Raw genomic sequence first — 12594 nt, 5'->3', positions numbered from 1 at the left:
CATTACAGGTCCTACATGACCTGTAACTGCATATCCAAGTTGCACATTTGCTTTTGGCAATACCGGTTTTACATAATGGTGTTTAAAATATCGTTTGAGAGCATAACATACGTTTACTAGATTAAGGAAGAGGTACATTTACAGTGAAAATAATTAATAACTTAAATTACACGTACACGTCAACACTTTCATATCATAGTAAACATTCGAATAGAATGACAATTTTATAAACTTCACTGTTTTGTTTAAAAAAAAAAAATGCAAGCACCTGGAGTTTAATTATAATGCACTTGGCACTTGCTGCATAACATTTTTTTTCCCCCCACAAGTAACAAGCTATAACTTGGTGATCCAATGTCAGCCCATCTTTGATACAGTCCACTTGAGGGGTGCTGACACTGTTCTGTCCTTGTATGTTAGGCTCTTCCGGATAGTTTCAGCTGGTTAAAAGTTGTAATAGTTGTATAATGGCTCCTCTCCTCTTCGGTCAACTCCATGTTGCCTGGTCGCACAACCACGGCCACGTTCACCCCAGCATCCTCTGCTGCTTTTGCTTCTGCAAGTTGAGAAGATCGAGTGCTGACTGTTAATCAAGTAAGCAATATGCAAGCAAGTATAAGGTGTTATTTATGTTAGTTTACTTGTTAAGATTATTCTTTTGTTAATTTTTCTAACAATAGGGTGGCCTGCAACTGAAGGTGAAAAAAAGGTTTCTCAAAACAAATCAAAATGTTGAGTAAAAGGCAAGTTATGAGCAGTTATGTGATGGATTTAATAATCCACTTTAAAATAAGCTACTAATAAGCTACTTGCTTAATGTAAACAAACACCTGCACCAATAGATATTAATTAGAAAAGCTAAACTAAATATTTTTATTGGGATAAGTTAATATTTTCACCCTGAAATAAAAGTGCTATGTCAATTTTAATATGCTAAATTAATTTTAAGACAATACTTTTTTTTAATCATTACAAAACATCATTATTCTATTTACTTTTTTGATATCCCATTTGATTACCCGACAGCGAAATAAATACAACTTAGAGTAATTAAGACATAAGATACTCAACCTTACAAAATTTTATCTCTTTTGTATTACGTTAGGCAGAGTTTTCTACTTTACAGAAAGACAGGCAGACCTGTAAGTGGACTTCAGCCTAAAATAATACCTGATTAGATTAAAGTTGATCAGCTTATTTTTAGCTTTAACCTTTTAACTATTTCTAAAAACTTAGATTCTAAATATACACGCAACTTTACAATCAACGTGGTTTATATCAGAATAGATTTCGTTTCCTCTTGTGATACTAAAGGCATTAATCTAGCTACATCACACATTTCGATTTTGTTTCCAGACTATTTCAGCTGCTGTCAGTTTGCTGCTCAAAGTTTTAAGACTGCCTTTTGATTATTTACATAAAAGTGGGGCCCAAAAATGAACACTGAATCCTGACTTGTATGAGTGGTGCACCATCATAACCAAGTTAGTAAAGACTTGGTCATTTTGATTAACCCAATAAGAAGTTAGAATGGGCATTAAATTAGTGACTCACATAACTTCATTTTTTTTTTTTTTTGGTTATGGCTGCCATGGCATTATTTGCAAATAGTGTTGTGATTTTAAAACTTTAAACTGCAGTGAATAGACATGGCATTATTTTTGTCAGTGCAAATGATTAGATTTATGTTAAGCTGCTATACACATCACTACTGTCCAAAGACCTGGTTACTATCAGAGTCGTTACTCATGCTTTTATGAACCAGAAACCACAGCCCTGCCCTTTTTTCAATTTGCTCAATGGACCAAGGCTCAAGAATTTGCAGTTCAAAAGGTTGCCTTAACAAGTGACAAAAGAAATAAATCTTTTTTTTTTTTTTTTTTATCTGTGTAATATATTTGACAGTGGCAGTTAAAGAAGCACTGTAAAAAATAAAAGACACATGAATTAACAACATTTTGTACCCACCTCGCGTCACATCTGTTAAGAACATTATTTCTTCTGGTGAGCAGCCAATCCTCTCTGCAATCTTTTCATAGCTTTTACTCTCCACTTTGGCACCAATGTTGGTGTCAAAGTGACCATCAAATAGCTGCAAAAGACATTCAGAAAGATATTCAAATACTACAAGCATAAAACAATTAGCCCACATGATATGAAAAAAGCAGACAGATTAGAACTTGCATCTAATAGATCTCCTTGAACTGAATAGCCAAAGAGTAGCTTCTGGGCCTCTATGCTTCCTGAAGAATAAATGTAGACTTTCAGACCATCCTGCTTCCATCTTCTTATAGTGGGAACTACATCCTGATACACTCTGCATGAGAAAAGTTCAGAAAAGGCAACCTCATATATGAGTATAAATGCAAAAATAATATTTGTATGGTATGAAAATTTTAAAATTTTCTAAATCACTTGTTTCATTCATGTAAAAATGTGCTTTGAGGGAGGGGGAAAATGGGAGCTTCTGCATACTTACTCGCCTTTAATCCTCCCTGAAACATAGGCTGCTCGCCACATGTGGCCTTGCAGCTGCTTGAGAGCAGTGGTCTTTCTGTCCGCATCCATCTGCCAGAGGACACTATCAACCACCTCCCGGATTGCCTTCTCTTCGTCCGTGTGAACCGTCTGGTCTACAGCATGAACTGGGCATGCTCTATTCTGCTTTAAGTCTTCCTCGGTCTGAAAGACAAATGTCGCATAAAATGCGTCTGATTATTTGGGACAAAAATATACAACGATCACCCATAGCAGTAAGACCAACTAGATTTCAGGTTTCCTTTATTCCACTGGGGCATCCTAACCACTTAGGCATCTCACCCATCCACCCTGGCAGCGTGTTGTGGTGTCTCGCACCAAGTAACTGGTGGTTTTTCAGCAATTTTTGCTACATACAGTAGATTTTTCAGTGGGATAGAATATGAACTGGAATATGTACTGTTTATTATATAATAGAATAAGTCTGTAATGCACAGCCTTATAAATAACACATGCTTAAACATTTAGCTATGGTGACCTAACCAGCTTAACTTAAAGACAGGGAAGGAGACTGTATCCCAATGAAAAATTAATTCTATAATAGACTTTCAGCTTTCGTACATATCAGCTTATACACTTAGTATCATCAAACATCGTCAAAAGATCTATAATTAATAAGGTGTATGTCCTTACGTTGGCTTCAATTATATTGTGCCCTTGTCACCACCACCAGCACTGAGTTTAGTGTAATCCTTCACCATCCTTCCACTGGTGGTGTTCTAGAAAAGGTGGTTAATCACACACTGAGATTTTAATGAATAATATCTGACCCCCGCAGAGCTTTGCATGAGCCGTCTTTGACCACAGTGGCACTAAAAAGCAGCCAGAGTTGACAGTGTAGGGCTGTAGCTATCGAATAGTTTAGTAATCGAGTATTCTACCAAAAATGTAATTGATTAATCGAGTAATCGAATAAAATGTATGTTTGCTTAATTAAACAGCAAGGTAAAATATATAAGAGAAACCAAGATTTAAACCTTATACCCCTATCTCACCTATGCGGTTTGACTTCTGGTGAGATGCAATGTTAGGCACTGTGAGCTGCCGCGATTGCCCGCCAACGTTCCACAAAGTTCTGCAAGGTTCGTCAAAAAAATTTAACTTGTTTAAACACGTTTTTAGGACGGCTTAAACATGTTTAATTTTTCGCGTGGAAAGATGGAAACGTAACCACAGCGCCAAAACTTGCGGTAAATCATGATGCATGGTACTTCCAGCCACTGCGTGAAACCGTGTAGGTGAGATTAGGGGTTTTAAAGTTGCCTGAGATAAATTAAGTGCATTACAGTGCCATACATTCTTATTTTAAAGCCTTTTCTCGGATGAAAAAAAAAAAAGGTATTTTAAATGACTTTAAGAATAAAAAATAAAAAAAACCTAAGGCACACATTGAAATAAAAAGAATTGTTAGGTTTAAAAAGAATTGTATCTGAATTTGATAAGTTATAAGATTGGGTTTGGCTTAGTGGTTGGCACTGTCGCCTTGCACCTCCAGGTTCTGGGTTCGATTCCCGCCTTGGGTCTGTCTGCATTTGGGGTTTTTGTGAGTTCTCCGGTTTCCTCCCACAGTCCAAAGACGAGTGGCAATCTCAAAACTGCCTGTAGTATTTGAATGAGCCTGTGAATGCGTGTGCACCCTGGGATGGATCAGCACCATGGTCCAGGGTGTACCCCTAAGTCTCCCGGGATAGGCTTCAGGCTCCCTGCAACACTGTATACAGGATAAAGCAGGATAGACCTTGAGTGAGGGAGTGGCAATTATTGCTTCTTGTGTCTGCCACACCTTGATACACTTACTAGTTCAGCCTGTATTTGGAGATACAGACACACGCACACACACATGATATCTGAAGATCGCTGTTTATTATTAGCAAAAGAGAGCATATTTATGCTTTTGGCCAGGTGCCCTTTACAGTACATGCCGAACTTCAGAAGAAACAGTCATCAACATCAACAAGAATCAGGGAAAGACAGATGAGAGAAATAAAATAGCATTTTCCGGTTAAACAATAGGGTTCTAGCAAACAAGATTTTTGGATGAATATTTATACGTTAATTAATTAATTAATGGTAATTTCAATAATATTTTTTGTCTGGGTACAGGCTATAGAAAGTGCGTCATGAAGGGAGTTATTTTATGGGTATAGAAACCGTCTCATCATATTTGTTGTTGGCCTTTTGGCTGACGCAACCCTCCCATTTTAACCAGGCTTGGTAACGGCGCTGTATCCAGTGGCTGAGATTTGTCACTGGATGGGAATCGAACCTGGGCCTTTTGCATGGCAGGTGAAGCACCTACCACTGAGCTACCAGTGCACCCCAAATTATATTATAATACCTTACAGTTTAAAAACAAAACAAACATACACGGAAAATCAGCAGCAGTTAAGCATTACTGCTTTACACCACCAGGGTTAAAGAATCAAATCTCACCACCGGTCTGTGTCCGTGATGATTGCAGGTTCTCTCTGTAACCAACTTTCTTTCTGCTGCTAATCAAGAGATCGCCACAGCGGACCAACCCAACTTGGCACAGGTTTTTATGAAGGATGCCCTTCCTGACGCAACCCTCCCATTTTTCTAACCGGGCTTGGGACCTGGCACTGCATGCATTGGCTGCGTAGGATGGTGCAACTCGAACCAGGATCCTCAGATCCCCAAATCAACAACCTAGAGCCTTAGTCGCTTGAGCCACCACTCCCATTTGCATGTTTTTCCGTGCACTTTGTGGATTTCCCCTGTTCCTTGTTTTTTTTTTTTTTTAAAAGTGTCCATTGCCTGTGCCCTGAAATGGGTTGGCACCCATCTGTGGAGTTCCTGGACCCCTTGGACCCTTTTTACTCCTTCCAAAGTGTGCACAGAAACAAAGTGCTGCATTGGATAATCCTTCTCAACCCATGCTCATCTGATAAACTAGTCAATATTATGAAATGTGCACATAACAAATAGACAAATTATGTGAATCTGAGTAAAAATGGTGCAGTAAACCGACCTGTTTCTTTAGGAGCTGAACATCCTGCTTGCACTCATCCTCCTCCCAGTGCGCACCCAGGTACTCTTCCAAGTGCTCTTTGATATATGGGAATAAAACATCCTGCACGAGAAATAAACGTTAGTTATTTCATAATCACGCGGTCACACTAATTATCTAATCTCACACTCCTACCTTTACGAACGTGATAGGAGTCGTGGTTCCTTCAATGTCCAACAGAATAACGCTAACGTTCTCAGGAACTGTAACCGTTGCCATTTTTTGTTCTTTCTCTCAATTGGACAACGACAGACTCGTCACGACGGTTTGCAGTAACAAATATGTGTTTAAAAACGAGTTTAAGGTGAGTACTACAGGCTCGAGAAGCGAAAACAATTCATACGAGGAACTGCACTGTAACCAGCTAGCAATGTGCTAACACATGGCTCAGTCAACGGGTTGCCAGGTAACTTCAACCAAATCCCCTTTCATGGTAAGTCTGCTTTTAGTCAGTTAATTTTGTCAAGTTTGATTATTATAAATTATGCAATACTTTTTAAGATTATATAAGTTGTAACAATGCACGATTTTGTTATTAAGAAAGTACTGATTTTCAAATTCAGCCTTTATTTGTCACATTTACATTACTGAACAGTGAAAGTATTTATTATAGTATACTATTTTATCACATATTCCAGTTTTTTTTTTTTTTTTTAGTAGGCCACAGGGTTGTTTTATTCCACAGGGTTAAGGGCCTTGCTCAAGGGCCCAACAGTGGCAACCTAGCAGAGCTGTGAATCAACCCGTCACCACCTCCCAAATAATACCGGCTATAGAAAGTGTGTCATGAAATTAATAGTATTTTTCACAATTTACCCATCAATGGTCATAAAGGACCACTTTTCCTGCACATTTTAGTGCTTTCTCAGCTCCCAACACACCTGATTTAACCAAAAAATAAATTAACTGACTTTCTTAATTGACATGATCAGGGAAAACACTCTAGTGTTTCTTAAGTCTAGATTTAAATGTGACTAATGTTTTAGCACATCTGATCTCTTCTGGAAGCTGGTTCCAACTGCGGGCAGCATAATGGCTAAATGGGAAATTTTCTGCTTCTAGTCATAATTCTGGCAGCAGCGTTCTGGATGAGCTGCTGCTGTCTAATTGTCTTTTGCAGGGCCGGTGAGGAGACCATTACAATAATCCACTCTGCTGGTGATAAAGGCATGGACAGTTTCTTCTAGTCTTGACTGAAAACAAAACATTTAATTCTTGCAATGTTTTTAAGATGATAGTATGCTGATTTAGTTAACCTGAAGACATTTTTTGTCCTAATATTTATTTTCACTTACTTTCACTTATTCTCTATACTGCTTATCATTCATGTACAGTGTAGTGAGAGGCCGGGAGGGGACTCAGGGCACTATTTGGGGTACAACCTTGACAGAATGACAGTCCATTGCAGGGCACATAACTCTGTCTGCTCCAATTGAGTACATCGTGGCTGATCCTGCACGTAGACCCTGGCTTTCTAACAGGGATATATGAAAAAAAAGTTCACTGTACTGTAGTAAAGGAGTAATGGATTTTAACGTTCATAATGCCAATCTGGCAACTTTATAAGCTAGCGTCAACCTACCGGGAAGCCACCGTTATAGTCAAGATTCAATGATTTGCACATCAACAACCCAAAGTACTTCCGGTGGATAATAACCACTGTAGATCATTGAGTTTGCGTTTCTTAATGGCCATTGCATGTGGATCAGATTCTAGTGAGTTGCTAAGCAGTTCAGAACGTTAACAGATTCTACCTGATTCTAATCTGGTAATTAAAACTAACAATGTGAACTAAATAAATCTAGCATATCAAATTTAATTATTTATAATATAATTATTTTATCAATAATATGGGATGTGGTTGTATGCTATTTTAATATTGACAGCTTATATTTTTTTTATTTCATCCATCCATCTACTGTAAGAACCTCTGTAGTCCAACTAGGGACAATAGAGACCAACGGCGACCATTTTATTTATTCCTTTTACATTTACACGCGCATTCACACACTGCAGTCAATTTGGGAACACCAATTAGTGTAGGGAAAACTGGAGGAAATCCACCAAGCTCTGAGAGAACATGCACAACTCCACACACACAGACCTGAGGTGGGAATCGAACCCGATCCCTGGAGGTGCAAGGTGACAATGCTAAAAAAGTTAGAAATAGTTAAAAAGTTAAAGCTAAATTCAGCTTTAATGTAATCAGTAATATTATTATTTTATGTTGAAGCCTGTGTAAATGTCTACCTGAAACAAAGATGAAAGAGGTATAAGGGAGGATATAGGAAAGATTATGTTTATGCTTTGTTCATGCAAAGGTGTAATTTTTTTGTCATCAGCCAAAAACACTCCCTCTTCTGTGATCGGAGAGTGAATCACAGATAAGAAATTGAAAAATAGAACGGATAAAGATCGAATCTTTTCTTAAAATGGCTCCATTCTCTTGTGCCACATTAGCACTGTTATTTCAGTGGGCAAAGTACAGTATTAACTAGTCCCAGTAAAAATATTCATTTTTTATATATATATTTATTGGTGCAGGTGTTAGTTTGTAGATTATTATATCCAGCACATAACTGTTCAGAACATCGCATTTACATTTTTTAAAATAAAAACCAAAAAGATTTAACTTCAGTAAACCTGCAGAAGTTTCATTAGGCAGTTTTGTGTAATGCTTTGACGAAATCTGGCTGGACAGGCAGACATACAGAAAGACACTGGTTTCGGATCCTCCAATGTATGAAATGTAAAGTGTAAATTTCACTTATAGTGCAGGTTAAACTTCAGGCAGATATCTAAGTACTGCAACAGTGACAAAATATTTTCCAGTACTTTTGATCAATTACTCGATCAAGTCAAGTAGGCTTTTATATGATACTATATATAGTATCATATATATTTGCACAGTGTGTATATATTGCACAATCCTGAGCCTTATATATGCTTAGAGCAAAACAAAAAAAGCGCTAAAATGCTTTGAATTTTAAGGTCTGTATCAAAGACCGGACACGCCTGCTGCCGCCTGCTTCTGTTGTCCTTGCGCCCCGCCTATTTATCCACACGCCCCGCCTCTTTCCCTTTCGCATTCTCGGATTGCTCTATTGCGTCACCGTCCGCCATTTTAAGCAAACGGGTCAGAGTGTTTGTGTTTGCCGCTGTGTCGTGGTCTTTTATATTCACACTAATTCATATAGATATTTGATTTCACCGGATTACCGAAACCCCAAAATGCAGGCGGAACATGAACAGACCGATTTCAGTACGGATGAGTTTCCAGAGGGGTCCAAAATAAACGCAAGCAAAAATCAGCAGGATGATGGGTGAGTGTCGGCGCTAGGCCGGGGCAACGCGGCCTAACAACGCCTCGGGTTAGCTAGCTAACACTGCTAATCTGTTCGTTTAGCTGTTTTTTCCCCTATGTTGAGCTTATTTTATGTAATGCTATGTGTTTTTATTTTTAAACATACCTTTTGAAACGTATAGTAATTCTTTGTAAAGTAATTAATATTAGAAAACGGCTGTTTTTGGGATTTCTCCACGGTTTGTCTCCCAGAGCTCAAGCTAGCGGTTACAGAAAGCTCAAACGTGGCGTGCAAGGCGCAAGTTAGGTCGTTTAGACCAAACCCGCGGTAGTTATCTGACCATGTTTAAACGTCCACGTTTCGCATAGTAAACAATATCGACCTGTTTTAAGGTCGATTTATGTTGTTGTAGTGAACAGATCAGTTTCCGATCGTGTGACTAGCTCGAATTTATTATACTAAGACTAACCCGTAAGCGGTGATGCTGTGTTTCAGCACCATGTCCATGCTGATCCTAGTGCTTAACTAAAAGTTGGGTGTAAGTTTAAAACTTTTTTTTTTATTTTTACTAATTTTCAGGAAAATGTTTATTGGTGGTCTGAGCTGGGATACCAGCAAGCAAGACCTTAAAGACTACCTGTCCAAGTTTGGAGAAGTGTTGGACTGTACCATCAAAACAGACCCCATGACCGGCAGATCCAGAGGTTTTGGGTTCGTTCTCTTTAAAGATGCCGAGAGTGTCGACAGAGTGAGTGCAGTTTGTTTTAAAATACAATATTATGTGGGGGGTTATTATTGACTAAAATTTTTTTACAGAAAATGAATGAGTGTAAATCTGGTCAAACCCAGTTATTTATTTTTAAACTTTTTTTTTTCTGTAAGCTCCTCTTGGAATAACAAAAATGCATGTTTAATTGTAGCTTGAGGTTTATTGTTTTTTTTTATTGTTAGTTTTTTTGGAAGGGGTTAAATTTTATTGTTAAAACTTTACCTTGTTTTCAGGTTCTGGAGCTGAAGGAGCACAAACTAGACGGTAAACTGATCGATCCAAAGCGGGCCAAAGCCATGAAAGGGAAAGAGCCACCGAAAAAAGTCTTTGTTGGAGGTCTTCGTCCAGAAACAACAGAAGAACAAATTCGGGAATATTTTGGCTCTTTTGGTGATGTAAGTAATATGACTTGTAAGCCTGATGCTCTGAACATATCTTTACCAGATCTATACAGTTGATATCAAACAGTAAACATTTTTTGTCTTTTCTCGATATAGATCGAAAATATTGAACTCCCAGTGGACAGCAACACAAACGAGAGGCGAGGGTTCTGCTTTGTAACATACGTGGATGAAGAACCTGTTAAGAAGCTTTTGGAAAATAGATACCACAACGTAGGAGCAGGAAAGGTATACCGGCTTTTTGTTTAAACCAAAACGGGTATTCATGGCTGGCATGCATCTAAAAAAAAAATTGTGGTGTTTTAGTGTGAAATTAAAGTCGCCCAGCCTAAAGAGGTCTACAGACAGCAGCAGAACAGAAGTGACAGGGGAGCAAGGGGAGGATTCAGAGGCCGTGGACGAGGAGGTATTTTGTTTGGTTTACAAGCACTGTTTAAAAAAAGAAATCACTTGTGTTACTGTTTTGCTTATATGTTTTAAATTGCAAATTCTGAGCATCGTTGTCTTGTTCCAACTCTTTGTGCAGGACCAAGTCAAGGTTACAACCAAGGCTATGGTGGCTACTATGGGCAGAACTATGGGGGTTACGGCAACGGATACAACCAGGGCTATAATGATTACTCTGGGTATGACTATTCGGGCTACAATTACCAAAATTATGGATATGGACAAGGTTATGATGAATACAATGGTAAGTTTAAGTACCTTGTGTTTATATAATGCAAATAATGCCAACTACCGTTTAATTCTAATTCCCTTTTTTTGTTATTAATTCCAAAAGGTCAACAGAGCAACTATGGCAAAGTCTCCCGAGAGGGTGGAAATCATCAGAACAACTACCAGCCATATTGATGAAATGACCTGACCTGCCAGAATAAATGGTAAGATTAGAATCCAAGCCTTTTGTTTGGCATTATGTGTGAACTTTAAAGATCAATAGACAACACTGACTATCCTGAAACAGAGTGGTATGCATATTAATGCATCACATTTTGAATGCCATTTTAAGGATATGTCTATAGATCTTTAATTGCTAATGCTTGCACAGCAGTTTCTTTTTTTTAATAAAATCTCTTCAGAAAAACGTAAGTGTTTTTCTGTAGATTTTCCCGCTTTTCTCCCTGCTTTTTAACAGGTGTTCATAAGGAAATAACATAAACTTGATAGCATTGCTAACAGGTAAAGTACTGCTAAAGGGTACAGAGTAAGGGCACCTCTCCTGATTTTTTTTTCCATTCTTTCCCTAATTCTGATTATTATACCTTGTTTGTACCTGCCAGTGGGGACTTCATTGCAGGCCGTGTGTCACCTGACCACGAAATTCTCTGGGCGTCGCACATAGCGGGCAGAGAGCACGGCATGCACGAGAAAAAGCTGTCCTTGTGGTATGGTCTCTTCAAATTTCCTGTACCAGCGTTAAAGAGCAAACGTTAAGCAGGAGATCTCTCGTTTTCCCTTAATTTATCAAGGTTTTGTTTAACAGTTTTAAAATGGATTTTTTACAGGTATTTAACAGTGAACCCTAAACTGTTTGTTAACCTTGCTGTTTATTCTCTTTTTTTATTTTAGTGTTCTTGTATTTCAGTTCTGGAGCTTCAGTGATTTATTTCCTTTATTATAATTTTTTTTTCTTTTGTTTGTCTAAAATGGTTCCCACCCCATAAAATTGCATAAAACTCATAATGCTTGCTTTTTCTTTAGACTCCATAGAGAACTTCAAATGGTACACGTCAGTCCTTTTCCTTAAGACATAGATGATAAAGATCATATGTAAACCATTTTTTTTATTTATTTTTTTTATAAAGACATTAAAAAAAGCTCCATGCAAGTAATGCGTGTTTGGAAATTACCTTAAAATTAATGACACTTTTTAAAGGGTATGCTCATTTTCATTGAGCTTGTTCATTACCAGCTCAGTGGAGCTAAACGTTTCACTGGCCATGTGTGCGCTTTTAGTAACTTTTAAGTTATACATATGATCTTTAGTCTTGAATGGTGATCTTAATAGCTTAAAGTCAACAGCTCACGAAGTTAAACTGAAACATGGAGGTGATCTTTTTCAGTGAAACTCTAGCCTCGGCGGAGTAGGTAATGTCTCATCTCGTCTGTTTTAGGTGGGCAGACTTGAGCGTTCGTACCCTGGAGGCAGCTCGTGGATACCCTGTTCTTCTTAAACAAAGAGCGTCTTGATTTTAAAGTACTTTTGTTTCATTGTCCTCTGATGAAGACATTCACAGTCAGACCTTGTAAATATTAAGTTTCTTATCCTGTGCTTTGTTCAAGTAGACCCTTAAAGTTTTTGTGATGTGTGCTTAGATCCTGATTTGCAAAGTGTCCTTTTTGTCTTATTTTTTTTTTCAGTTTTGGATAAATGGAAATTAAAAAAATTAAAATTGGGGTACAAAAAACATGGCTGTGTGGTGTGTTTGTGTGTTTAATGAATTTTTATATGTTTGAAAATGATTTCACTTTTGGACAAAAAAAACCCCTTAGTTTGCAATTAAATTAAGTTTTTTTTTTTTTTTGTTTGTTTTTTTATCAATATTGAGC

At 37.8% G+C, this 12594-nt stretch overlaps 2 protein-coding genes across 2 annotated transcripts; one reads left to right on the top strand and one right to left on the bottom strand.

Annotated features, from left to right (window-relative positions):
• Positions 1-248: 248 nt before the first annotated feature.
• Positions 249-5978, bottom strand: enoph1 (enolase-phosphatase 1). Its single transcript, XM_053476140.1, has 6 exons — positions 5705-5978; positions 5531-5632; positions 2480-2682; positions 2185-2317; positions 1969-2092; positions 249-556 (listed from the first exon to the last, which is right to left on the bottom strand). Exons 1-6 carry the CDS (start codon positions 5786-5788, stop codon positions 417-419), a joined length of 786 nt encoding a protein of 261 aa, XP_053332115.1. The 5' UTR covers positions 5789-5978; the 3' UTR covers positions 249-416.
• Positions 5979-8676: 2698 nt separating this feature from the next.
• On the top strand, positions 8677-12456 carry hnrnpdl (heterogeneous nuclear ribonucleoprotein D-like). Its single transcript, XM_053475864.1, has 7 exons — positions 8677-8892; positions 9454-9622; positions 9877-10038; positions 10141-10272; positions 10351-10450; positions 10571-10735; positions 10826-12456. The coding sequence occupies exons 1-7, from the start codon at positions 8801-8803 to the stop codon at positions 10894-10896; spliced, it is 891 nt and encodes a 296-aa protein (XP_053331839.1). The 5' UTR covers positions 8677-8800; the 3' UTR covers positions 10897-12456.
• The last annotated feature ends 138 nt before the right edge of the window (positions 12457-12594 follow it).

The sequence above is a fragment of the Clarias gariepinus genome, chromosome 17, assembly GCF_024256425.1.
Source record: "Clarias gariepinus isolate MV-2021 ecotype Netherlands chromosome 17, CGAR_prim_01v2, whole genome shotgun sequence".
In the NCBI taxonomy this organism is placed as follows: domain Eukaryota; kingdom Metazoa; phylum Chordata; class Actinopteri; order Siluriformes; family Clariidae; genus Clarias; species Clarias gariepinus.
Note: the sequence above shows the minus strand (reverse complement) of the source record. Positions and strands in the feature narration are given on the sequence as shown.

Bases quoted from the DNA above. Each gene is read 5' to 3' on its own strand.
- enoph1 (XM_053476140.1), bottom strand. From the start codon at position 5,788: ATGGCAACGGTTACAGTTCCTGAGAACGTTAGCGTTATTCTGTTGGAC. The intron at 2,683-5,530 runs GTCGGTTTACTG...TTTGTCTTTCAG, and splicing joins TTCAGCTCCTAAAGAAACAG to ACCGAGGAAGACTTAAAGCA. The intron at 2,318-2,479 runs GTAAGTATGCAG...TTTCTCATGCAG, and splicing joins TCAGGGAGGATTAAAGGCGA to AGTGTATCAGGATGTAGTTC.
- hnrnpdl (XM_053475864.1), top strand. From the start codon at position 8,801: ATGCAGGCGGAACATGAACAGACCGATTTCAGTACGGATGAGTTTCCA. The intron at 10,451-10,570 runs GTATTTTGTTTG...CTCTTTGTGCAG, and splicing joins CAGAGGCCGTGGACGAGGAG to GACCAAGTCAAGGTTACAAC. The intron at 10,736-10,825 runs GTAAGTTTAAGT...TAATTCCAAAAG, and splicing joins AGGTTATGATGAATACAATG to GTCAACAGAGCAACTATGGC.